General features: G+C 35.0%; 2 protein-coding genes across 2 annotated transcripts; one reads left to right on the forward strand and one right to left on the reverse strand.

The window, feature by feature from the left end:
* The first annotated feature begins 8,621 nt into the window (after positions 1–8,621).
* Positions 8,622–11,439, forward strand: LOC137723404 (cyclin-dependent kinase inhibitor 4). Its single transcript, XM_068462598.2, has 3 exons — positions 8,622–9,376; positions 10,618–10,821; positions 10,955–11,439. The coding sequence occupies exons 1-3, from the start codon at positions 8,940–8,942 to the stop codon at positions 11,022–11,024; spliced, it is 711 nt and encodes a 236-aa protein (XP_068318699.2). The 5' UTR covers positions 8,622–8,939; the 3' UTR covers positions 11,025–11,439.
* Positions 11,440–19,043: 7,604 nt separating this feature from the next.
* Positions 19,044–20,678, reverse strand: LOC137722337 (HXXXD-type acyl-transferase family protein). The gene has a single exon (XM_068461314.2). The coding sequence runs from the start codon at positions 20,639–20,641 to the stop codon at positions 19,265–19,267; it is 1,377 nt and encodes a 458-aa protein (XP_068317415.2). The 5' UTR covers positions 20,642–20,678; the 3' UTR covers positions 19,044–19,264.
* Positions 20,679–24,707: the final 4,029 nt, after the last annotated feature.

A 24,707-nucleotide genomic window follows, 5' to 3' on the forward strand; every position in this document is an offset into this window, starting at 1 on the left:
CACTTTATTTCACACATTTTCAATAATACATAACATTTTTACGTATTTTATGCGTTTTTATCATATTAATAACAAATATTAAAAACTAAACAAGGCCAATTTTTTAGAAAAGTTGTCGAAGTATACACATACGTATTTTTCATGTACTATATATATTTGTTTTGTATTTTACTAACTATAGTTGCAAGGAAAGATTTTGATTTTTGTGTCGTTAGACAGGATTGCCATGCAGTTTTAGACCGAGAAAGGCAAAGTGCAGGTCATTCAGTTCATAAGATCTCTTAACAGTGTCGACTTTAAGAGGTAGCAACTTGTGTCATTGCACAGGACCCCCACCTCCAACGGGCCCCCAACTTTTGACTGATATATGGTTAGATTAATTGAGTGAGGATTCTCGCGGCATCTTGTGAGGATTTTGAGGATCTTCAAATTTCATATGTTTATTGTATATTGTGCGGTCAGAAATTATTGTAAATATTTTTATTTAAAATTGAATATAAACAGTACCTGACGAAAATTGGTTGCACGATATACGATGAACGGATGTGATTGAAGGATCCTTAGGATCCTCACAAAGAGAATCCGACGAGAATCCTCTGTCAGATTAATTAACTTTACGATTTGAATACTTTATTTCTTGCTTAGGTTGAGAGAATGGAGTAAGAGATAAAGAGCTTAAGGAAAGAATATGTGGATTTTCTATTTCAAATTTTTAATATCATTTGTTGATAAAAATCCGCCGTTGAATTTAGTGCTTTACTATATTATTCATCATTTTCTTTTGTAGGAAGGAAAGATTATTATTTTTTAAATATTAAAATTGAAAAGAAAAACCTATATGAGTCAAATCTCATATTATGAAAGAGAGGAAAAAGTTGAAAATCGAGTGCGTGAACAAACAATCAAACTATGATTACCATACTTAATCAATTGCAAACAAATAAACATTACATAATTGCGAAGAAGACTACATAATGTGAAGAGATTACATCTTGACAAACTTATATCCAACTAAATTACAAAACACTGTATTTATAAAGAATTAAACCTAATCTTAATATCCAAATCCTTAACTTACAAGAAAACATTAAGACACTAATACTAAATTACCCTTACACTAGTGTAGAAAATATTGTTTGTTTAGGTATTTCTCTTCATTTGTAAGTGAGAGGTCTTAGGTTCAATTCTCGCCAAAGACGAATTTGAACCACATTATTACTAGCTCATTGTGAGGGTTAGCCTACTCCCCCACCCTTGGGTTAAGACCTTAAATTTTTAATCCAAAAAATTTAGGTTTTACTCAGAAACAATTTTTCTCCCCCAACTCTTTTGGGTAAATTTTTAGCCCGATATTGTTAAAGGATTAATTTAGGATAATTTTTTCTTAAAGTAACTTTTTTTAAGAAAAAAAATTATGCAGACTATCCTAATTTAATTTTATGAACATTTTAACCTAAAAATATTTAGATTCTGATAATTATTGAAAAATCACTAAACCGACACCATGAAACTCGTGGAACACTATGAAAGAATATGAAACACATAAAATATTTTTTTTTAAATTACTTTAGCTGTTGGATTGAAATTTAGACCGTTAGATCTTTTTTTTTTTTTTTTAACCATTGGATTTGATCATATTAGATCATAACCGTTGGATTCAATGAATTTACAAATATAAAATCTGAAAAAAATACATATATATGGTGGGCCAACCTCACAAACCCAAGGGAAATCCTAGAGCAAGTTGAGGTTAGTTTAGAACCTAAAATTTGAGTTTTAGTTCAACGGTTAGGTTTTAGGTAGATAATATCGTTTGTTAAAAAAAAAAAAAACTAATTAACTTTTCAAAGAGAGAGAGATTCTAAACTGATGAGGTCTTTTAAGTCAAAGACCTTGATTAAAAATTAAAAATCAACAACGTTTTAGTTAAAAAAAATTAGGAGTTAAAGACCGAAACCTAATTTTCTCATAATAATTTCTTAGATCTAAATTATAATTCGCATTTTCTGATTCTTAAACGTAAGTCTTAGACAAACAAAAACAGTAGAACCTGAAAAAGATTTTCAGCAACTTGCAACCCTAGTTCTCTTTCATTTAGCCTTGAGGTTGAACGTGCTACATGTTTTGTTCCAATCTCATTCTTTTCCATCACAAGATCTTGCTAATTTACTGGGTATTAAAAAGCATAATCTGTCTTTTCTAACAACAAAAAACAAACTACTATGGCTAGCTAGCTGCTACAAAGTACGGCATCTCGCACTTGACACTGTGCTTCATGCATGCATGTTGACGATTACAGCTCTAGTTCATCTCCCTAACTCAGAGGAAATGATTTCCGCACATTCTTATTTTCTATTTCTGCACACGTTGGTGTATGAAAATTACTTCCGTTTTAAAATTTGTAGATAACAATATATATGGACTTCCAACCATAGGAAAAGAGAACAAGAGATGAAATTTAGGTTAACCCATTTATCATATATAGACCAAGCTTGTTCACGTTAATTAAGGAACTTTTTAGCTTACATTTATTCATTATTCACATTAGACGTACTACCTGATTACCCTGTATTTATGTTTTTTTTTTTTTTTTTTTGTTGAACAAATAATATTATCTACACTAAGGAGAGGGAATATGGTTAGCCTCACATTGAGTTAATAATAATGTGGTTCAAATTCGTCTTTAGCGATAATCAAACCTAAGTCATCTCACTTACAAGTAAAGAAGAATACCACTAAACTGTAATACTAAGTGGAACGTTGTTCTTATACCATGAAAAAATTGTGATTTGCATTGATTTCATTAGTATAACAGTGTACAGTATATATAGTTACATTATGATTAGAAAACTATTTGAGTAAAGTACAAAAAACTACCTCAACTATTAGTGTCACGACACTTTCATACCTTATCTTTTAAAATTGACAATGTCATACCTCATCTTTAGAATTTGTGTCAATGTTATACCTTCCGTTAGCTTGGCAGTTTATTTCTCAGTTAAATGCTGACGTGGCTTGATCCGGTACCCATTTTTTATTAAAAAATTATTAAAAACAAAAAAAATCATTTAATATTATTTAACTATTAAAATAATAATAAAAAGTACATAAAAAAATAAAAAATAAACCTCCCTTTCGTCCCTCCCTCCTCTCTCTCTTCCCCCCATCTACCTGCAACCCCAGAAAGAAGAAGAGGAAGAAGAAGAAGAAGAAGAGAAAGTAAAAACAAGAAGAAGAAGAGAGAAGAAAAAAAAAAAAAAAACCTAGTTCGTCCGCCCCCACCACACCCACCATTTTCCCTCCACACCCATTTCCCCCCATTTTCTCCACGCCTAGGTTCTCAACCTTCGAAATCGGCCTAGCGAAGGTTTCCCGATTCCACCTCGACGGATCCGGGTCTTTTTTTTTTTTTTTTTGGATTGCAGGTAATGGGTGCGAGGTTGGGTGCAGAGGGTGGGTGCAGAGAGTGGGTGCGAGGAGAAGAGGGGGTGGGGAGCAGGGAAAATAAATTGGTTTTTTTCTTTTTTTCTCTTTTTTTTTTTTTTTTTTTTTTTTTTTTTTTTTTTTCTGGGTTGCAGTTGCAGAAAGGGGAAGAAGATGAAGATGGGGAGAAGAGAGAGAAGGGGGGAAGGTTTTTTTTTTTTTTTTTAAATAACTTTTCTTTATTATTTTAATATTTAAATAATATTAAATGATTTTTTTTTTAATAAAAAATGGGTCCCGGATCAAGCAACATCAGCATTTAACTGAGAAATAAACGGCCAAGCTAACGGAGGGTATAACATTGACACAAATTCGTAATATGAGGTATGACATTGTCAATTTTAAAAGATGAAGTATGAAAGTATCGTGACACCAATAGTTGAGGTAGTTTTTTGTACTTTACCCAAACTATTTTTTATGCATCTTAGAAACTTAAGGATCAGGATTTCAAGAATTATATGCGCACTTGTGGGCATTCCTATAACAAATTCAAACTATAGTACGAGGGTTGGGTAAGAGTGAGGATTCCTTGCCGGATCTTCTTTACGGGGATCCTGAGAATCTTTCAATCATATCCGTTCATCGTATATTGTGCGGCCAATTTTTGTCAGGTGTTGTTTATGTTCAATTTTAAATTAAAAAATTTGCAATGATTTCTAACCACACGATGTACTATGAATAGATGTGATTGGATAATCCTCAGGATCCTCACAAATAAGATCCAGCCAAGATCCTCCTGGGGTTGGGTAATAGCTAGCTACAACATTGCATTTGAGGTCTCAAGTTTAACTTTCTTTTTCTTCAATATTCTTTACACAACATATGACTACTTTTCATACGACTAAAATCGCTTTTAATGTAAATATTTTTGAAACCAAAAATTAATTTCTTTAAAAGCACTTTTAGATTTAAAAAAAAAACTTTTAAACAAATCCAAAAATGTTATGGTGCTCCGTGATATGAGATAAGACAAATTTTTAACCGTTGAATCTTAATTTTGTCCATTTAAATAAAAAAAAATTAACGATTAAAACACCAAGATTATCATATACTCATGAGCCCTTTAGAAAATTCCTTAAAACAAAAGAAATTTTTCTTAATTATTTTTTAACCAAATTTGAAGCTCACCGCTCGAGATTATATATAGGTAGGTTTTTTAGGTAGGAAAGTAGGAAGTTTGTTGCTACTGAAATTTTTAGGGACTTTCCAAAAATTGATGGACGGCCACCCACGCGCTCATTCAAACTGCGAGTGATGTAAGCGTCTAAGTATGGCAGATAAATAAACCACTCTCCCTAATGAAAGTTAGCAACGCTCGCTCTACAAACAAGAGACAAAACACCATTTCTGCATGGGGCAATGGTAGGCGCGTCAGTTGCAGTTTCCGGTGGGGAAAGTGAGAAAGGAGAGCCTTATCGTAACAGGCAAGTCATTGGAATTATAAAAACTGAACTTTTCCACTTGGGCACTGGCGCAGGAGGGTATCCAATGACGGGGGGCATCTCTCGGCTTTTAGCTCTCTTCAATTCTTATCGCGATACGAGAATACTCTTACTCACGTTTTTTTATTTTTTATTTTTCTTTTAGATATTGTTATTCACAACCTTTTCTTAGATTTTACACATCACCTATTAACTTTTGTCGCTTAATCATTTTTAATTCTTCTGATTCGACGATTTAAAAGTAAAAATGCTGCTTATAAGGTAAAAATATATGTTTGGATAACACCATCATTTTTTTTTCGAGTTACGTCTATTGGTTAGACAGACACACAAATAACAATCCTCAAAGTTGATGAGGAGTTCCTCTTCCAAACACTTTGAAGCCTATTCACATAACTTCGTATTTACGATTGGAACTACTTCTATTATAAATCACTTTTTAAAGATCATTTTTACAAAAAAAATAATTAAAAATAAATACCGTTAATCATCACTCCACAAAAAATGAGAGGATTATTCAAGAATGACGTTGAAAGCACTCATCATGCCAGTAATTTTAGACCAAATTTCATGTTTCTATGGCCTTGATTATATGAAAAATTATCATGAAACATGAACCCAATTTACTTTTTGAATTTTATATTCTATTTTGATTATTTGATTCGAAAAAGGATTATCGTCGGATTCTTTTTCTGGGGATCCTAGGGATTCCGTGATCGTGACCGTTCATCGTACATCGTGTGGTCAGAAATCATTTCAAAATTTAAAATTTAAAATTAAATATAAATAGTACCTGATGAAAACTAACTGCACGATGTATGATGAACAATCCCGATCACGAGATCCTTAAGATCCCCAGAAAAATGATCCGACAAGGATCTATTTCCATTTGATTCGATAATATGCAATGTTCTAAAGATTATAGCCTAAGGCCGCCTAGGCATTTGGAAGTTGGCTTTTGGAAGGTAGATTCGATGGTGATTTCGTAAAGAGATCAATGAGGCTGTCTTGGGATTTGCTATGCTTGAATTCGGTTTTGTGATGCTCTAGCTGCTGATGCAAGAAGAAAAACTTCAACACAAGGTGCCGGATTGTCTTCATAGATCATTGTTGGAATATCAACGATAGATGAAAAATTGCATGTGCTTCCAAGATGCTAAATAATGCCCCTCAACTAAAAGCATTCGCGTGTGGCTTCACGTAGGGCTAGAGTTTCAACATGGTTCAAAGATGTTGCAACTCAGGTCTGCTTGATCTGCTTGGTTGACGTCTAAGATGTTACGGTACTCCCAATAGTAAAGACATAATCTATTTGAGAATGTGCCTTGTACGCCGGAGAACGGAGTGCCATTGGAGGTGGTGTCTGCTGACAATGGGGCCGAACACATAGCTCAAGGTCGTTGTTCTTAACCTCGAACTCGGTCAATGGGTAAAAGAGGAGTCCCCGTCCACTTCAACGTAGGAGAACCTCAACACCGGTGAGTTCGAGGTTGTCGTGGTTTGCATCTAAGGTTGCAAACATCATACTCGAGGTCGGTATGGTCACTGTGGACGTCGACGAATGGAAAAACACAGAGAAGTTATCAATTCTAGATGGCTGTTCAATCCGGGTCAAATTTTTTAGGAATCTGTTGGACTTGGTCGTCGGAGATGCCCACCGTCGTAGGAGGTGAGTTGAATTTTTCTGGAATCCTTCTTTCGAGATGGCGATGAGAAGTCGTGGCTTCTGCGCAAGTTAGAGTTTTGAAATACCCTTTTCTTTTTCGTTTCTCACGCACGCAGAGAAACAAGCAATCATCATTGTACAATGTTCTACAAAGCGTTAGGGTGCTAGTCGAGTAGAAAGAGCAGAGGCCTATTGCCTAAGCATTTAGGAGGGGGCCAAGGTTTTTTTTTTAATTTTAATTAATTTTTTAATAATATATAAATAAATGTCTACTTATAGTAAAAAAATACATAATTATACCGAAATAGATCAATTGCAAAATAGAATGACATATAAATTATACAGTACTAGAACATATTCAAAACATAGGAAACAAACATATAATTACTGTTCATCCAAGAATTCAACAAGTTTCTTACTATTTATTAAAAAAATAAAATGCAAAATTAAGGAATCTATTATATGTCTAAGTGAAAGTCACGACCTAGGTGTGCTATGCATCCATTCTTGTTTTTTAAATGCTTAGGAATTAATTACGATGATGGTTAGCCGCCTAGTGCTTCCTAACCAACTTCTAGGAGAAACATAATTGACTGTGTTGATCTTGGTAGCTATGTTGCCACCCATGACATTTAAAGAACAAGAATTCAGGCAAGATAAGGGCAATGCCCTCACCCCGCAAAGAAACTCCAATCCTAAGACCACAAATTATCGAGTTACGCGCTAGGTGGAGACTTTAAGAACACTATGTTATACATTAATTTATTAGGGCTAAAAAGAACTATGTAAAAATGATCTTCGCACTTCATGATCGTATATCACGTAAACATGCAAAGAGTTTTAAGCCAATAATAATATCAAAATAATTAAAAAAGACAACACTAGTGATGGAGGGTCTGCATTTTGACCCGGCTTCTCTGCCCTCCCACTTCTCATACATTTTCATTCCCTCTTATTTTGTGCGGTCACGGTTAAGCCAAGTCAACATTTTATATTGATTTTTTTTATAGAGATAATAAGATAAAAAGTAATAATAATATAAACTGTTGACGTGATTTAACCGTGACCGCACAAATAGAAAGGGATGAAAGTATATGGGAAGTGGGAGGCAAAGAAGCCAGATCTATGCATTTTCCCCTTTTCTTTCCCGACATTTATTGCGCACTTTAACATTAATTGCATTCTTCTAGGACAATATTGTCATCATCAAATGTTGAAAAACCTATTGTGCCGAATAAGTCTTCATACTCAACTTTTCTTTTCTAATTTTATCCCTAAAAAAGAAATATACAAATTTGAGTCTAAATTTCATTTTTGCTTTCCTATCTTTACCAAACATGGTAATAGGAAAATGTATCTCTCATCCCATAGAAAATGATATGAGAAAGTATTTCACATGAATTCCTTTTTGCATAACAAATGCACCTTAATTGGGAAAATAAAGGAAACGAAGGGAATAAGAGTAACTAGCCCCCTTAGTTGATTTAATTTTCTAGTTTCGAGTATTTGATTATAGATTTGAACGAGAAACTTGTAAATAAACAAAGTTTCTCATTCCAATAAAAAAGAAAAAGGTTATTTATTCAAATTGTATTGCTTTCCTAGTTTAGAAAAAATAATAATAAAAAAAAACTAACCTATCAACTACTCCAAATGTTTTTTTTTTAACAAACGATATTATCTAACCTAAAGGAAATGGGGAGTGCTTAATCTCACAATGGGTTCACAACTTTTCTTCTTTTAAAAATATATTTTTAATACAAATTCCCTATATTCCAAATTAAAATCGTGACCCCTGTATTAAGAAGAAAAACGACTACTTTTGTAAAAAAATTAAGGGTAATTTTATAATTTTATTGTTATTTAATGGAGATTTTTTACAAAATAATCAAAATAATCGATGATGAATAAACTTAAGAACCACTCTTATCGATTTTAAATCTCACAAATCAAAGTAATGAGTTATACTAATTGCATTTATTTTTTATTTTTTGATAAAAAGCCAAAGAAAAATGAAAACAAAGTAGAATAAGAGATTTTGGAGAGAGAAAATGAAATTGAAAAGGATGGAGAGAGGAGAGAAGTAGAGTGGGTTCTCCCAACTCCAACCCTGCCCTTTCTTTCCCTTTCCTTCCCTTCTTCAACTCTACTGGTCTCTCTCTCTCTCTCTCTCTCTAGGCACTGCCACTTACAAATACCCTCCCACTCACCCTTGCTTTGCCTTCCTTTCCGATTTTCCCATTTCCCCCATTTTTCCCAGTTTTCCGTTCTCTCTCTCTCTGTCTCTCTCTCACCTTCAATGAGTTGAACAAACAATTTCACCAGGGAAGAAATAAGAATAGCAGGAAATGGGCAAGTACATGAGGAAGTCCAAGCCCACAGGGGAAGTAGCAATCATGGAAGTCTCACACTCCCAATCCTCTCTTGGGGTTCGCACCCGAGCCAAAACCCTAGCTCTCCAGAGGTCGTCGGCTCAACCCGTCACCTCCGCCTCCTATCTCCAGCTCCGCAGCCGCCGACTCGAGAAGCCCCCGATTCTTATGACCAAGCGGCTCGAGCCCAGAAGGCAGAAACCTAAGACTGGTCCTAATTCCAGGGCAAGTTCGAGGCTTGGGGTCGAGTCTCGGTGCCAAAAGGCTGAGGCATCTGAGGAAACGGCGGCGAAAGAGGAAGAGGACCGAGGACAGAATGAGCAGGGTAACACCAACGACAACGAAAATGCTGATTTGGGTGTCGAAGAAGCTTCGTTTGGAGAGAATGTGCTCGAGTTTGAAGGTAGAGAGAGGTGGGTTTTCTCGGTTTTCTTATTTTAGTTTTAATTTTCTGCGAAACCTCATCGTTCTGTCTTTTTTTTTTGGGGGGGGGGGGGGAAGTTAGACTTCTGTTTGGTTTCTGAGAAATTGAATGGAGATTTTGGGGGTTTTCAATGTTTTGGTTAGGGTTTTGGGGGTTTTCAATGTTTGGTTAGGGGAAAGTGGATAATTTTAGTGAATTGAAAATTTGTGCAACCAACTGCTGCTGTTTAGTTTTTATTGGACCTCCTAGTTTTAGGGTTTTCTCTCAAATTTTTAGGGCTCCGAATGAGAGATAGATTTAATACTTAGGGTTTCTTAAAAATTTCATTTGGGGAAATGATAATTTTAGCATTTTGTTCTAAATTCTTCTTTAAATCGCTGTGTTCTGTTTGGATGCTAAGAAAATGAATTTGCCTACTGGATAAAGTTGGCTTGGAAGTTGGGTTTTTCTGTTTTCTTTCATGCACCGTTTGGTTGCTGTGAAATTGTAAGAAAGAGAAAGAAATGGATAACTACAAATTCTGGTCTATTCGGATTAAGAACCTGCAAAGGCAATCTTTCATAAAACTGAGATTAATAGAACTACTTGTTTAGCATCAGGTCATTGTTCTATCTGACAAAACCAAAACTAATTTTTAGAAATTTAGAATTTTTGGAAAATACATTTGAAACACTCTTTGTTATATTTTCTCAGAACAGTGCAACTCTAAAGTTTTCTTGAAGCATTTTGAGTGAAAAATTTCTCACCAGATATGTAGTAGCATAGTGATTTGAAGCATAGAGTCAGAGCCTTCATTAAATGATTTGTCAATTGAAGCATTTTGAGTGAAAAATTTCTCACCAGATATGTAGTAGCATAGTGTGTTAAGTAATTACTGTTTCTGATTGAGTCAGAAAATAAAAGAAAGGATGCTAATGTTACTTCATGGTCGATTCTTTTTGTCAATGATATTGCATGAATCTTTCTCATGGTTAACAACATTTGAGATGCAAAACTTGTATATTGAGACAGCAAACAACAGAAAGGATAATAATGTTACTCTGCGGTGTGTTATTTTTGTTAATAATTATATCATTGCATTATCCTTGCCTATAAGTTAACAACATTTGAGATGCAAAACTTGTATTTCTTTTACAGACAAATTACTGCGTCATCATCTAAGCGAAGTTTTAGCTTGGGTTACATTTTCCTCCTTGTTATATCTAATGGGTTTGATCTTCTTTATGACAGAACCACAAGGGAGTCCACGCCGTGTAGCTTGATACGGGATCCAGACACCATCAGAACCCCTGGTTCTACTACCAGGCCCACTAATTCAGCTGAAGCTAATCGGAGAATACAGAACTCATCGCAGAGGCACATACCCACAGCACATGATATGAATGAGTTCTTTGCTGGTGCTGAAGAAGAGATGCAAAAGAAATTCGTTGAGAAGTACGTTATTCTTACTCTTTAACTAGTTTCAAGTTTAGGCTAGACTTTTTATCACTCCTCGTATATGCTAAATACAACCTTGATTTATATCCTCACAAATGATATCATATTTCTACTGTGGGTTTATATGCAGATACAACTTTGACCCTGTGAATGACAAGCCGCTCCCCGGGCGTTATGAATGGGAAAAGGTGGATCCGTAGAAGACAGTAGCATATCCGTCAGGACTTCCTTTCCGGCACATTCTTGGTTGATCTCGGGCTAACTAGCAGGGTTTAGGTTTTTAGTAGTTGCGGTGATGGTTGCTATTTCTATTTTCCATCACCCTTCTTTTACTTGTAAAGAAGTAGGAGTGGCAAAGATGTGTAGACTAATGATCTGTAACATAACAGGTTCTGTGAGTACACAACAAATACAAATCAAAGAGTTCCTTGTCTAACAGATCATCTCAGGGAGAGGAAGGGAAAGAGGGTTTGAGATGCAGGGTTAGGGTTAGGGTTAGGGTTAAGTCAATTAGGTCAGTCGGTCTATGTGGTACAGAAAGTTCAATGTCTATACTTGTACTGATGCAAACTTTAGGAAACTGTTGGAATAAACTTGACCCTTTTCCCCTCTTCCCATCTGCTATTCTGTTGTCTTCTGCAGTTTCAATTTTGTCTTTTATATTGCTATGTGAGACAATAGCTTCAGATGATCAGATGATGGTGCCCCTTCACTGTCTTTCCGGAGCTACATTATTTAGGGATCCAGATCCTCTCCGGATCTAAGGATCCTGAGCGTAGGGATCAATTTTTCATCTTTTTAACTTTTTTATGAGGATGTTATCTTAGCGTAACGGAAATGTTGTTCATTTGTAACCGAAAAAGGTCAATTGTGAAAACAAACTCATTACAAAGCTAGGGAGGCTGCATGTGATAGACATCTCATGTCTCTGGCAAAGTGGGAACTCTTGTTGGCTTGGAGTCGTTTTTTTTATTTTATTTTATTTTATCTGCTAGTGAGAAAGGATAAGTTTTGATGGTAACCGAGCTAATGGTAGGGTAGGTTTTCATGCTTTATGATGGAGATGTGTACTTTTGTAAATTGAAAGAATCTTTTCTTTTCCATTTTCATATCATGGTAATATTCAAGCTAAATTTAACGATAGTTGCCGCTGTATGAAATTGTTGGACTTTTGAATGCCAACCAGAGTTAAAGTAATGGAAGAGAGATCAATAGATGGCTACATCATTGTATTATGACATGTGAAGACTAAAGGTAAGCTTGTTTTTTGGACTGATGAAAATGTTTTCTTATAATTAAAAGCGATTCTAACTACGTTTGATTGAAATTTTTTTAAAATGTTCTTGGGTTGTTCTTCTAAAAGACAAGTCAGGTAGAAAAAATGTTTCATGATAATTTGCATAAACACTTATGAGTACAGAAGCATCGTGAAAAGAGTTCTAAGTAAAAGGTGTGAGCCATTTTTTCTTATAGAGGTATTCATCAATTTCCTCCTTAAATTTGTGACCATTAGCCAATTTCCCCCCTCAACTTTAATTTTGGACAATTTCCCCCCTCAACTTTAATTTAGTCAATTTCCCCCCTCAACTCTTATAATTAGTCAATTTGCACCCTATTGTTAATTTTTTAATTTGATCATAATTAAACAAGTGTGTGTAAGAAACTAAATAAGATGTATGTTAATCATGTTCCTATATCTCTATCCTATTACAAATAGATTAAAATTTAGAATTTTACAATTTATCATAGATAGTATTATTAGTCATAATAAATCAGTATGGAGTAATTTTATTTGATTTTTGACTATACATAATTGATAACGAAAAGGATTGATGTGTAAATTTTTGTATGTGAATACAATTTTCTTTATAAAAGTGAAAGCTAAGTTCAAGTAAATTGCGGAGAATCGAGCTTTAGTGAAAAAAATAGCTAGTCTATTCATAATTTTTGACTCCTTATTAAGAATAACCCATTTTATTGAAATAGGTCTGATCCATGAGTTTAGGATTATTATTTCTTTTTGTTATTATTTCTTCTTCTACATGCTTTAAACCCGATTCATAACTTTTTCTTATAATCAACCCATATCACATACTAATTGTAATATGTTTTTGTACATTTTACCCCATATTATGCAGGTGAGTTTATGTTAATTTTAGTACTTTGTTGGAAGTTATTAGAAAGATTGAAAATTAAGAAAAGAATAGATGGAAAATTAAAAATAAAAAAAAATAACAGTAGGGTGCAAATTGACTAATTTTAAGAGTTGAGGGGGGAAATTGGCCAAATTAAAGTTGAGGGGGAAAATTGACTAATTATGAGAGTTGAAGGGAGAAATTGGCCAAAATTAAAGTTGAGGGGGGAAATTGACTAATTATGAGAGTTGAAGGGAGAAATTGGCCAAAATTAAAGTTGAGGGGGAAAATTGACTAATTATGAGAGTTGAAGGGAGAAATTGGCCAAAATTAAAGTTGAGGGGGGAAATTGGCCAATTGTCACAAGTTTAGGGGGGAAATTGATGAATACCTCTTTCTTATATAAAGACAACTAAAAAAAATAGACAAAAAATCGTTTTAAATCGCACTTATGCTTGTATATTCAATTCAATAAGTACTTTAAAATACTCTATAAAAGTATAGATTTATTCAATGAAAATTTAAAGAAGCATAAAAATTCAGTTGTATTTAACTAAGATTTAGTGGAGTCTCTAAAATAGGTGCATTGATAAAGCAATTGATTTGAGATGATTATAAAACGTGATAGGGTCAAGTGGATTTTGAGGGATTAATAGTGTGTTTTAGATTGTAATAAAAAATTCAACACCTCCCTTATAAGTTTGATGGACTTTTTTTAAATATCCTCTCTCTCTCTCTCTCTCTCTCTCTCTCTCTCTCTCTCTCTCTCTCTCTCTCTCTCTCTCTCTCTCTCTCTCTCTCTCTCTCTCTCTCCATAATATAGTACACACTTTCTCTACTATCATCATCTTGTCATGACTATCACCATCATCTTTTACCACATTGTTGTCACCACCACTTTGTTATGAGTCATAACCATTACCACGGGCGGAGCCACCCACATGATTAAGATGGGTTGTAGTTCCAGGAGGTTTTTTTGTAAGTGTAGTGCTATTTATACATCTATTTTTATTTCTCACACATCTTTTTTGGTTTTCGGCTTTCAGATCAAATAAACTGATAAAAATCAATGGCAAAAAAAATCAATAAGGGTGTGTGAATAACACTATCCTTTTTTAAACTCATGCTTTAATGGCTTATATTAATACATGTAGCCTATATAGCCCACTCATCTCCATTATCGATTATTATTTCATGTATATTTAGTAGAGGAGAGGATATGTAACAAATAATACTATTTATGTTGATAATAATAAATTAGTTCTATCTCCCCTCCCCCTCTATCATATTCGTTAAAGAAAAAGATTATTATCTTTTGCGGTTTAGCCTTTATACTTCTTACTCAAGAAAAGAAAAAGAATTTTCTTTTAGTTCACAATTAAATCTCTATCTCTGCAATTCCTTACTTTTTGTTCCGATTTTCCAATGAATGGAACCTTTGGTACGTTCTTAATCTTTTTATTTCCTTATTCTTGATTTATTTAGTAAGTTAATTATTTATATGGTCCTTGAAGTTGTCGGTTGGGTTTATGATTTTGAGAATTGTTTATATTCTGTTGTTGTTCTTTTATATTGATTATTATATAATTTTATGTAAGACAAAAATAAACATATAATTTTATGGTACTAATTTCAACGAACCCACCAAAAAAAAAAATCCTGACTTCACCCTTGACCATTACCACATTACCACGACTACCACCACCATCACTTCCAGCACGATAGCCACCACAACCACCTTCACCACCATTGTAACTACAACCATTGCCACGACACCACCTCGACTGCCACCATCATCACCACCACCACCTTGTCATGGTAACTACCACCATAACCTTCCATGACCACCTTGTCATTAACGCCATCAACACTCCTATCATCATCGCCACCGCCCACACCAACTTCCATTAGCACCCACCGCCACCACCTTATCACGACCACTACTGTCATGACCACTGACATTACCTACTCCTAACCATCACCTTACCATGGTCATAGTGACCATTTCAAATATGAAAATTCGAAACTACCAAAAATGCTCATTAATAAATGGACCACTAAAAAGTTCATGAGAATCGATTAAATTCACGATAATATTCTCACTACTTCTATTGAAGTTCATATAGAATTCAGTCAAAGTCGACATGAAGTCGATGAAAGTCAAATTAAACTTCCTCAAAATTCATGAATTTGTAACTCTATAAAAACCCTTTGATCTCAATTGAATACATCTCTCGAGTGATTTGGAAACAAATGGAGATTGTGTTGAAAGAACATAGGTCCAAGGACAATATGAGTTTCTTAAAAGATCTGGAAAAGAAAAAAAAAATGCCTAGACAATGTTGACGACTAGACCTACCAAGTAATTTCATAATGTATCATTTATGCATTTATATTATGACATGTAATGTATCAAATGCGGAGCCATGAAGGGATTACGATGGTCTCAGGCCCATTCTGATCATTTTTTCACTCATAAAAGTTTAGTGTTGTGTTTATGATTTTTAAGGTTTTTTTGTAGGCTTAGGACCCCAATCCATTGTTTTTAGTTTAATTTCTTTTATTGAGTTTGATTTGAGGTTGGTGGCTTCTATATACTCCAAGTAATTTGTTGCTTGTGAGCTTTAAGGAGGAGGAGCAAGAGATGAAGAAAGTTAGAGAGGCTTGGTGATGACACCGTAGCAGACCAAACGATAGTAATCAGTTGCTCACCACACAGTAAAATAATTTTATAAGTTTAGAAGAGCGTTTCAGATTGAGACTTTTCGACCCCTTTTATGCTAAAGTCCTGGTGGTGCCACTGCAATGTACCGACTCGTTTTCTGGACAATGGGTACACCGTACACGCCATCATCATCCGTGAATAAATAGGGATAGAAATTGCAATGATGGTTACGGTGGAAGTTGGTGTTGCTTAAATGGTACTGGATGAAAGTGAGGAATCTTCAAATTCCAATGAACATTTTTCTAGTTTTTAAGTCTTTCAAGTATTTATTCATTGCTTTGCTTGCCAATCGAAGTGGGTAACAAAGAAACTGTCTCGCGCCGTGCCTTTTTGCCCTTATTTGTGAAAGGGTAATGCTAGGTAAATTAAATTTGAAGATTAAATATGCAAACTAAATGATGTGTCACCAATAGAAATAAACACGTTAATCAACGCTTAAGTAATAATTCAATTATCAACTTTCATGTCATTTGTTTTACAAAATTTAGTGTACAAATTTAGTCTCCCTAACATTACCATAATCCAAAATTTGAGTGGGTTTGCTTGCTTGAATCACACACATTTGGAATAATGGGCATTCATTTTTTCAAATTTAAAATCATGGTTTACCATTAATGACATTTGAACTTTAATTCAAGATTAAAATTTTAAATCAAATTTTATAAATCAAATGATGTGGATATTGATGATTAAATTATTACCTGCGGATTGATTAACGTGCTTATTTTCTATTGGTGACACATTATTTGGTTTGCAAATATTACTCATTTGACCAAAATTTATGAGAATTTATTCATGATAAGTGACAATTCATAGTTATTGAAATTTCTGTAGAATGGATATATAAGTTATAACCAATAAATATATGAGTAATATTAAGGAAATTCTCAAAAGTGAGACTTTTCATTGACTCTCTGACACCTCGTGTTTTTTGCACAATGTTTTATAATCTTAGCACAAAAATTGACGTTAAATTATGAGAAGAGTCTATGGAGAATCCCACTTTAAGATAGTCTCTTAGCATTTCTCAATATATAAATATTATAATTCAAGTAACACATGTGAGATTGTTTTTAACACGTGATAGTAATAAGTGAAACTTATGTGTATGTATATATATTTGAACTACATATTGCTAGTTCATTATGAAATTAAACTCGTCCCTTCCTTTAATACAGATAATATCGTTTGTGGGCTTAGCCTCATAAATGGGCTAGCAATATGTAGTTCAAATTCGTCTTTGGCAAAAATCGAACTTAAAATTTCTTACTTACAAGTAAAGAAGCATACCATTATATCGTATTACTAAGTGGCGAAACTTATATAATATTGAATTCGGCTATTTTGCCACTCATCTACATAATAATGACCCAAATATTCTTGTGAGATGAGGGTTTTTGTCTTTTCACCACTAAACAAAAGATGAAATAAATCTCTTTAGTGGCGGTGGAGGTTGGTGTCGGTGGTGCAGGTTGGTGTCGGTTGGACTTGAGAAGAAGCACAGCACGAGACAACTGTTTTTTTTTTTTTTTTTTTTTTGAGAAAGAGCACGAGACAACCGTCTGGTACTGAGGAATGCTTTTTAATTCCTTAAAAAACTCGATATTCTTTTGTCGTTTTACCCTTGTTCTGAAAATCCAACTTTTCTCTCCTACAAAATTCAACCCCTAATTCTCTTTTTATTGACCCTAAAAATTACACGGATTAGACTGAAGTAATCTAGGAGCTAATTGCGTCCTTATGTGGATGATTGCTAATGTGAGTGTACCAATTTATTATCAAGCTCAGTCTAGCAAATAAGATGAATGTGGTGGTGTGATGATAAAATGCGATGCTCACTCCTACACCGGATGACTTCGGTTGAGGAAGAAACATTATCGACTTTGAGTTTAAAACTTGAAGACAAGGTTATATCTTCTACTACAAAGTACGATCTTCTACACTAGGTTCAACAACTTCAACTATATTTGTGAAAATATAAGTGCGCAGAATTGGTATCAAGTTGTTGGGACAAATATACGAAAAGGAAATTAGCATCTTTATGGTGACTGTTGTTTGGTTGTTTAAATGCCGAACTCTGAATGGTACTTGTGAATCCCTATTATAGAACACCTCACTTCTTTGAGAGAGCAAATAAAGTGACCTCTTTCGGTAAAAGAATCAAAGACTCTTCGCCAGCTGAGACTTGGGATAGATAACCAGAAAGATTCTTCGCCAGCTGAGACTTAGGATAGATAACCAGAAACTCCTAAGCCAAGCTGATTCTACGGCTCCAATTATGTTTAGCCGAATTGAATTTGTAACCGATTTGTCAACCTAGTGATGTTTAACCAAAATAAATTTGTGTTGAAAAGAGTTAGTGAAGCAGTTAGTACTTTTCTTAGGAGTGTGAGAGGGTTTCGCATAGAGCGTTTGTCTATGTGTTGAGTTGAATGTCATCTCTATGTTGCAAACCACTTGTATTTATAGGAAAATTTGGTGATGGCCAAGTCTGCCGAGTAGTAGAATCACACTAGGATTAAAAGTCCCCAGGATTATATAACTTCACTCAGTATTATCCTTGTTAGCCTTCTTCAATCAAGACACCGCCACGGCCGAGTTTCACATGTACTAGGATTCTCAACCCAATAGCCAATCGAATAGGCTTGGGTTGACATTATTGAAATCCATTTTCACCCAAGAAAATGGGCGAACCAACCCACTTAATCTATTCTAAGGTGGGTTGGGTTGGGCAGGTTCAATGGGTTGAGATTGTTTACTTTCTTTTTTATTTTGACAAAAAAGAAAATAAAAAGAGGTGAGTATAAGTGACAAATAATCTAAAATACATATCATATTAAACTTAGATGGTGTGAATTTGGTGTTGCAGCATCACTATCTATTACTTAATATTTAAATTTCATTATTTAACTAAAGTTAAATAAACAAGTGTGTTTAGTAACTATTAAGTTTATATATGTCTATGTAACATACATTTATGTTTAAGAATTGTTGATATTCGGGTAGGTTGATTTCAATCGGATTAATAATACTTTAACTCAACCCAACCCACCTACGAACGGGTGGTCGGGTTGGCCTGTGAACCCACTAAAGTGCCTACCCCTAGTTGTATGTTTCACAGGGATGTGATAGGATGTATTTGTAGTGTACCACAACCTATGCTTGATAAGCAGAATCCTAATAGGATGAGAAATATGAAAATAACACGATACCGGCCGTTTAGTACTATAAGCTTAGTAGTATTCCTCTTAACTTGTAAGTGAGAGGAGTTCGATACCAATTTGTTCCCCTACCCCTTTCAAGTCTTTTGTAATACTAAATAGGGTAAATATATTTTTGTATAAACATAAAATAAAAAATATGTTAAAAACTCAAAATGTTGTTTTGGGCTAGTAAACAATAGAATTCGACTTAAAAAAACCCATATCAGACACCAGTGCTGCCGGTTTTATGCTTATCGAGTTGCTCTTCAATCCTTTCAATCATCTTATATTCCACATTCTGCATATTTGGGTTATATATCGATTTTATATTGTACATTACAAGTAAACATTAAAAATAGCACCATATAGATTGAGCCCTAAAGTTGAAGATGGCTAGTGGTCATGGGCTGAAAAATGGAGTCGGACTCCAAAGCAGCTGCCAACTCCGGCCACAGGATAGAAGAAACAGTCCATGAGCCATCACCCTTTGCACTTGACCTTTGGTTCATGTAAGCCACTCCAATCCTCTCAATTGTGGAACAAACAGTCCCAAGCACCGGACTCCCAAATCCAAAGTCCAACTCACCGACTGGAAACCTTCTTCCAGATGACAAAACAACCGTTGGGCCTCCTTGTCCCAGGACAACCCTGGATAACATAATCCCAGGCCTGTGACACTCAATCCAATCAATCAAGTCCAAGAAATGCTCCTCATTTGTCACCTTTGAAATTGCCTCACCAACCATATCAGCAACTTCTGAGATTGAATTTTGATTCAAATCACTCACACTTGCCTCTCCACATGCCAACGACAACACATTTCCAATGTAATTTGACAATGAGTTTTCATCTTCGTTTTTGTGCAATCTAGACCGTCCATCTACCAGCCACCCCATCTTGCACATTCCATGGGATTTTGTATCGATGGCAGTGACCATGGTTTTCCATATGTAAGCCGAGACTGCCTCAATTTTTGTTCTCTGCTTTCCATTTTTTGATGCAAGATTTTGAAGCTGCTTGATGCTCGAACCGTCGATGAAATAAAGACGCTTAATCAAGGTTTTGGCTGTTGGGATATTCATAATCTCTTCCATAGTGCACTTGACAAACGTGTGGTCCAAGGAAGAGTGATACGTTGGAGGGCTTCGCGCACGAAGGTGTAGGTTTCTCCGGTGATCCGGCATGCAGGAAATCGGCTTCTTTCGTGCTATTTCGGACCATGAGAGAAGAAAATTGCCAAAGCTAGTGGCGTCTCCAAGTGCATGGTCAAAAGTGAACGTGATTGAAACGCCTCCGCATGTATAAAATGTGGCTTGAACTTGTAAAGGAAAATCAGGGTTGATGGAGACTAGTTTATCCTTTTGAAGAGATCGATCAATATTGTAGAAATTCAATCTTTTCAAAGGAATGTTGGCATGAGCTTCCACAACTAGGGCACCCGAGTTGTCACACATGATTTTGGGCTCGTTGGTATGCGGGTTAGTGACGATTCGACCGCAGAAGGGGTAGTAACAGTCGAGAGTATTGGCAAGGGAGGTCTTTAAGGACTCAATGATAGGGGTAAAGTTGGAACCATCATGATCGTGATCATGTGGTTTGTTGGGATAGAAATAGAAGTACGTGACCGGAAAGCGGCCAGAGAGCAAGTCGAGGTTTGAGAGAGTGAGGATGTGAGGCTGGTCCGGCATGGGATTTGTAGCTTTGACAATAAACTTGCCGGTGAAGTTCACTTCGAAATCAGCCTCTACTGCCATTGGAAATTATTCTAGCTGGTTTAAGTTTGAGGAAAATCATTGGGTCATAAGCATATTTATATTGTGTTATGGACACAAGTTGGTGACTCGAACATGAACCTCACAGCCTGTAGCAAACTATCAAGAAAATTACCCAAATTAACAGACTTATTAGCAATGAGTATTGACTCATTTCGTTATTCCTTTTTAGGAAAGGTATCTTCAGTCAGAAACAAACACCAAAAATTCGAAAACATACCAATCACTGCATAAACACTATTCATGCTAGAATTCGCGTCTTCGAATTATGCGTCAAAGAAACTTCATCAAATTGAGGTACGCGTTCAATAGTTCATTTAAGGATGGATTCACTTTAGTGGGAGATCATATTTTCCAGTGTGCCCGGAACACGCGACAGAACACCACATCTCACTATACAACTAGAAGAACACTTCAAAAAAAAACTTTACTCCACTTGTATAATAACATGTGATGTATTACCTGTATCGAATCACTAAAAAATCTATCCTTTAATGGAGTATTGTTGTTATCATTATCTTCTCTTTTTTCTTTTGTATAATACCTTTCAACGGACGCATTTCATAGGAGAAAAAAACTTTAGTTTGCATATGATGACGAAGAGAGTGGGTGGAAAAACACATTTGATTTGAGCCCTCAAGTTTGGCAGGCAACATGATTGTTAACCCATGATACTGAACCATCCGTTGAAGAATTGAAGCATCAGAAAACATGGAACTCGGCTTAGTTTATATATGAGAAGTGTTATTCGCATTCTAAAAATCTCATTCTATACTCCTCATAAGTGTATTTTTTTCTTCTAAATATAAAAAGTTTGGAGTGTAGAATGAGAATTTTGAAGTGCCAATAACAATTCCCTTATATATTCATCAATAATATTCCATAACAAGATCTAGCTCCATATATCACACTCACTTCTTGAAAAAAGTTGAGGTTCCATATAAAATTAATTGGCAATATAAGGAATAATTCAACCTCTCACACATCTCATCATGTGTGGCGAATTTTCAAACTTAATACGTAGATAACACAAACGGGATGATGTCGAATGGATAGTACAAACGGGGTGACGTGGAGCACGTGTGGCTGTTGGGCTTCACACGTGGGCAGACATGCTCTGATACCATGAAAAAAGTTGAGGTTCAACCATAAAACCAATTGGCAATATAGAAAGTAATCCAACCTCTTATAAGCCCTTGCATGATTTGATCTTTTACGGATGTGGGACTTTGGTCTCACATTCTCACACTTATTCTCCTAGATTCTAGAATCCAATAAAATTGTGTTCTATCTTCTATTTTACTATTAGATTAAAATCGAACTGTGAATGAATATGAAATTTTTATTTTTTTTTATTTTTTTATTTTTTTATTTTTATCATATATCAAAAATACAAACGTAATCAATTTCAAAGCAACTTTTGAAGATTCCCCGTTAGCTTGCTCGCGGTGGGTCAAAAGTCCGGGTCATATTATAGTTAGCTTGCCTATTTCGGTACTCACAATACGGACAATATAGTTGATCAAGCATGCTATTACATGGTTCCATAAATTTGGGAGGGGGAGGCTTTTGCTTTGCTAGCCACTTAAAATTGTAGCATTCTCATCTCGTCTTTGATACGAATCTTAGACTCTTAGTGCTTGTCTTGTCACCATTAAAAATGTGTTGTGGTTTGAAAATACAAGCATTAGGGCACTAGCATGCATATGTTCACTAAGTCCGGATACTCGACGGATCCTCTTTGTAAGAATTTTAGAGATTTATTAATCGTGTCCGTTCATCGTACATCGTACGGTCAAAAATCATTTTGAATATTTTTATTTAAAAATAAAAATAAATATTACTTGAAAAAAATTGATTATACGATGTAAGATGAACGGACACGATTCACGTATATTTAAGATCCTCACCAAAAGGATCTGAAGAGAGTCCTGTTGGTACGTCCACTAATAAGGTGGCCAACAAACACTAATTCCCGAGTTTACTTTATAAATGAATTCGGCCAATTTAATATTTGACGGTCCGAATCTAATGAAATCGTAATTAGAAAACTACAAATTGTTAACATACAAAACTTGACATCCAAACGGAAGCACCGCTGCAAGTCCTGTCTTTTTCCATAAAAGTTTTGGATTCCAAGAACCACAATATATGAGCAAGTTAAGAAATACTGACTTGGGTCACGAACAGTGCCTTTGACAGTATAACCCTTTTGCACTAAGAGCTTCACCAACTATGATGCTATGTAACCTGATGCTCTTGTTACACACACACACTCTAAGCTTGATTATTAGTTTTTAATGGGATGATTATTTTGGCACTCGTCCACCACTATTTTTTTTTGGCAATCATCCTCCACCATTCCTTTGAGGTGTTCATGATGAGGTAAGTTAAGGCGATTTTTGGAGTGTAGTCGCTTAATTAGTACACTAAACTTTAACCTACTGCAGTCTTGTGATATTTACGTGAGAGATATTTACGAGCCGTTCCATTTGGATACGTTTGATATCTAACGATAAAAAAAATAGTGTCCTTTTTGGTTAGCTGTCACGAGGCACAATCCTGACATTCCAACGGTTATAATGTTGAAAATCAATGGTCAAGATTATTCTAATGGTAAAAAAATTCCAAAAGAATACTCTCTGTTTTTTATATAACTCAATGTTCTTCCTTCTTCATTCTTCACACCACAACTCAATATTTATTTTTACAACAATCTGCTATATTTGTTCTCTACCTCCCAAATATTTATTGGAATTAGATTTTATTTGAGAAATAATGACAAGTGGAAAATAAGGCCAAGAAAACATAAATATAAAAATAAAAAATATATATGTAAATCGTAATTGCCCTTGTCTTGCCCTTTCTCCTTCCAAACAAGTGGACTTGCACAAAGACAATTACTGTTTGGAGTGAATAGTAAGGACAATTTTATTGTCTTTGTCCTCCAATTGTCATTGTCTTCCACAAACGGGTGGAGATGCTCTTAAGGTTGGACCAGCTCGGTGCCACCACCAGTAGTTCATAAGAATTGACAGTCGTGCATTCGTACGAAGGCATGTCACATCAGAGACGGAGCCAAAAATTTCTTCTAGTGGGGGCAACCGAAAACAACTAAGAAAATCTTATTATAATATGGTTATACGCAATATGATATTAAGGATGGTTTCAAATGATGATGTATCACAATTCCAATGTTACAAAAATTTCAATATAGTAGTGGAAAATGGCAAAGTGATGAGAAAAATATAAGTACATGATAGGTGGGAGAGGGTTTTTTCGGTTTGAATGATAGAACAAGAGCATGTATTGCTCATATAATATTTGATCTGGAGTATAAGTAGAATGATTGTATGTTGGATATTATATACATATATTTTCTTCAAAGATAACCCGTGTATATTATATAATTGTAGTCTGCAACTAAACAAACGAATTACTTGAGTGGGGGCATCTGCCCCCAGTGAGCCTTCATTGGCTCCGTCCATGCGTCGCATAGGCACCTGTGGCCTGACGTCTGCAAGGGTGCACATACTGAAGAACGGCGATATTCTGGGCAACGGTTATGCTTCCTCTTTTCGGCTGGACTTATTGTTCATCTTTTCAAATTAAAGCGCATTTTGCATGCATATGAGGAAATGAAAAGAGATGCCATGCCACTAAGAGGCCCATTTTTCAGTTCATGTAGAGAGATTTTCAAGAACATAGTTCTACAAAATAGAAACTGAGGTGACAATCAACGATATTAGGAAAGTTGTTTACTACCAATCTACAAGACAATGTGTGAAAGTGTCAACCAAATATACGCAAGATTGTGTGTGGAACAGATAACAAATAGGCAAGAGATAAAGGGAAAAGAAATCTCACCTTGAAAATTTTCATGTGGAATTAGTTTCGTAAAGATATGTAGTGTTGTAAATTTGTAATAGCTTAAGATGTTGACAAGTATCACAAGATAATGATGTCAGTTATTTTCTTAGCTAAGATTAGTTAGATTGATTAGTTGCTTAGTCTATAAGGAACTAGACAACTATATATCATTGTAAGA

This window comes from Pyrus communis, chromosome 4 (genome assembly GCF_041283825.1).
Source record: "Pyrus communis isolate YQ-2024b chromosome 4, ASM4128382v1, whole genome shotgun sequence".
Classification (NCBI taxonomy): domain Eukaryota; kingdom Viridiplantae; phylum Streptophyta; class Magnoliopsida; order Rosales; family Rosaceae; genus Pyrus; species Pyrus communis.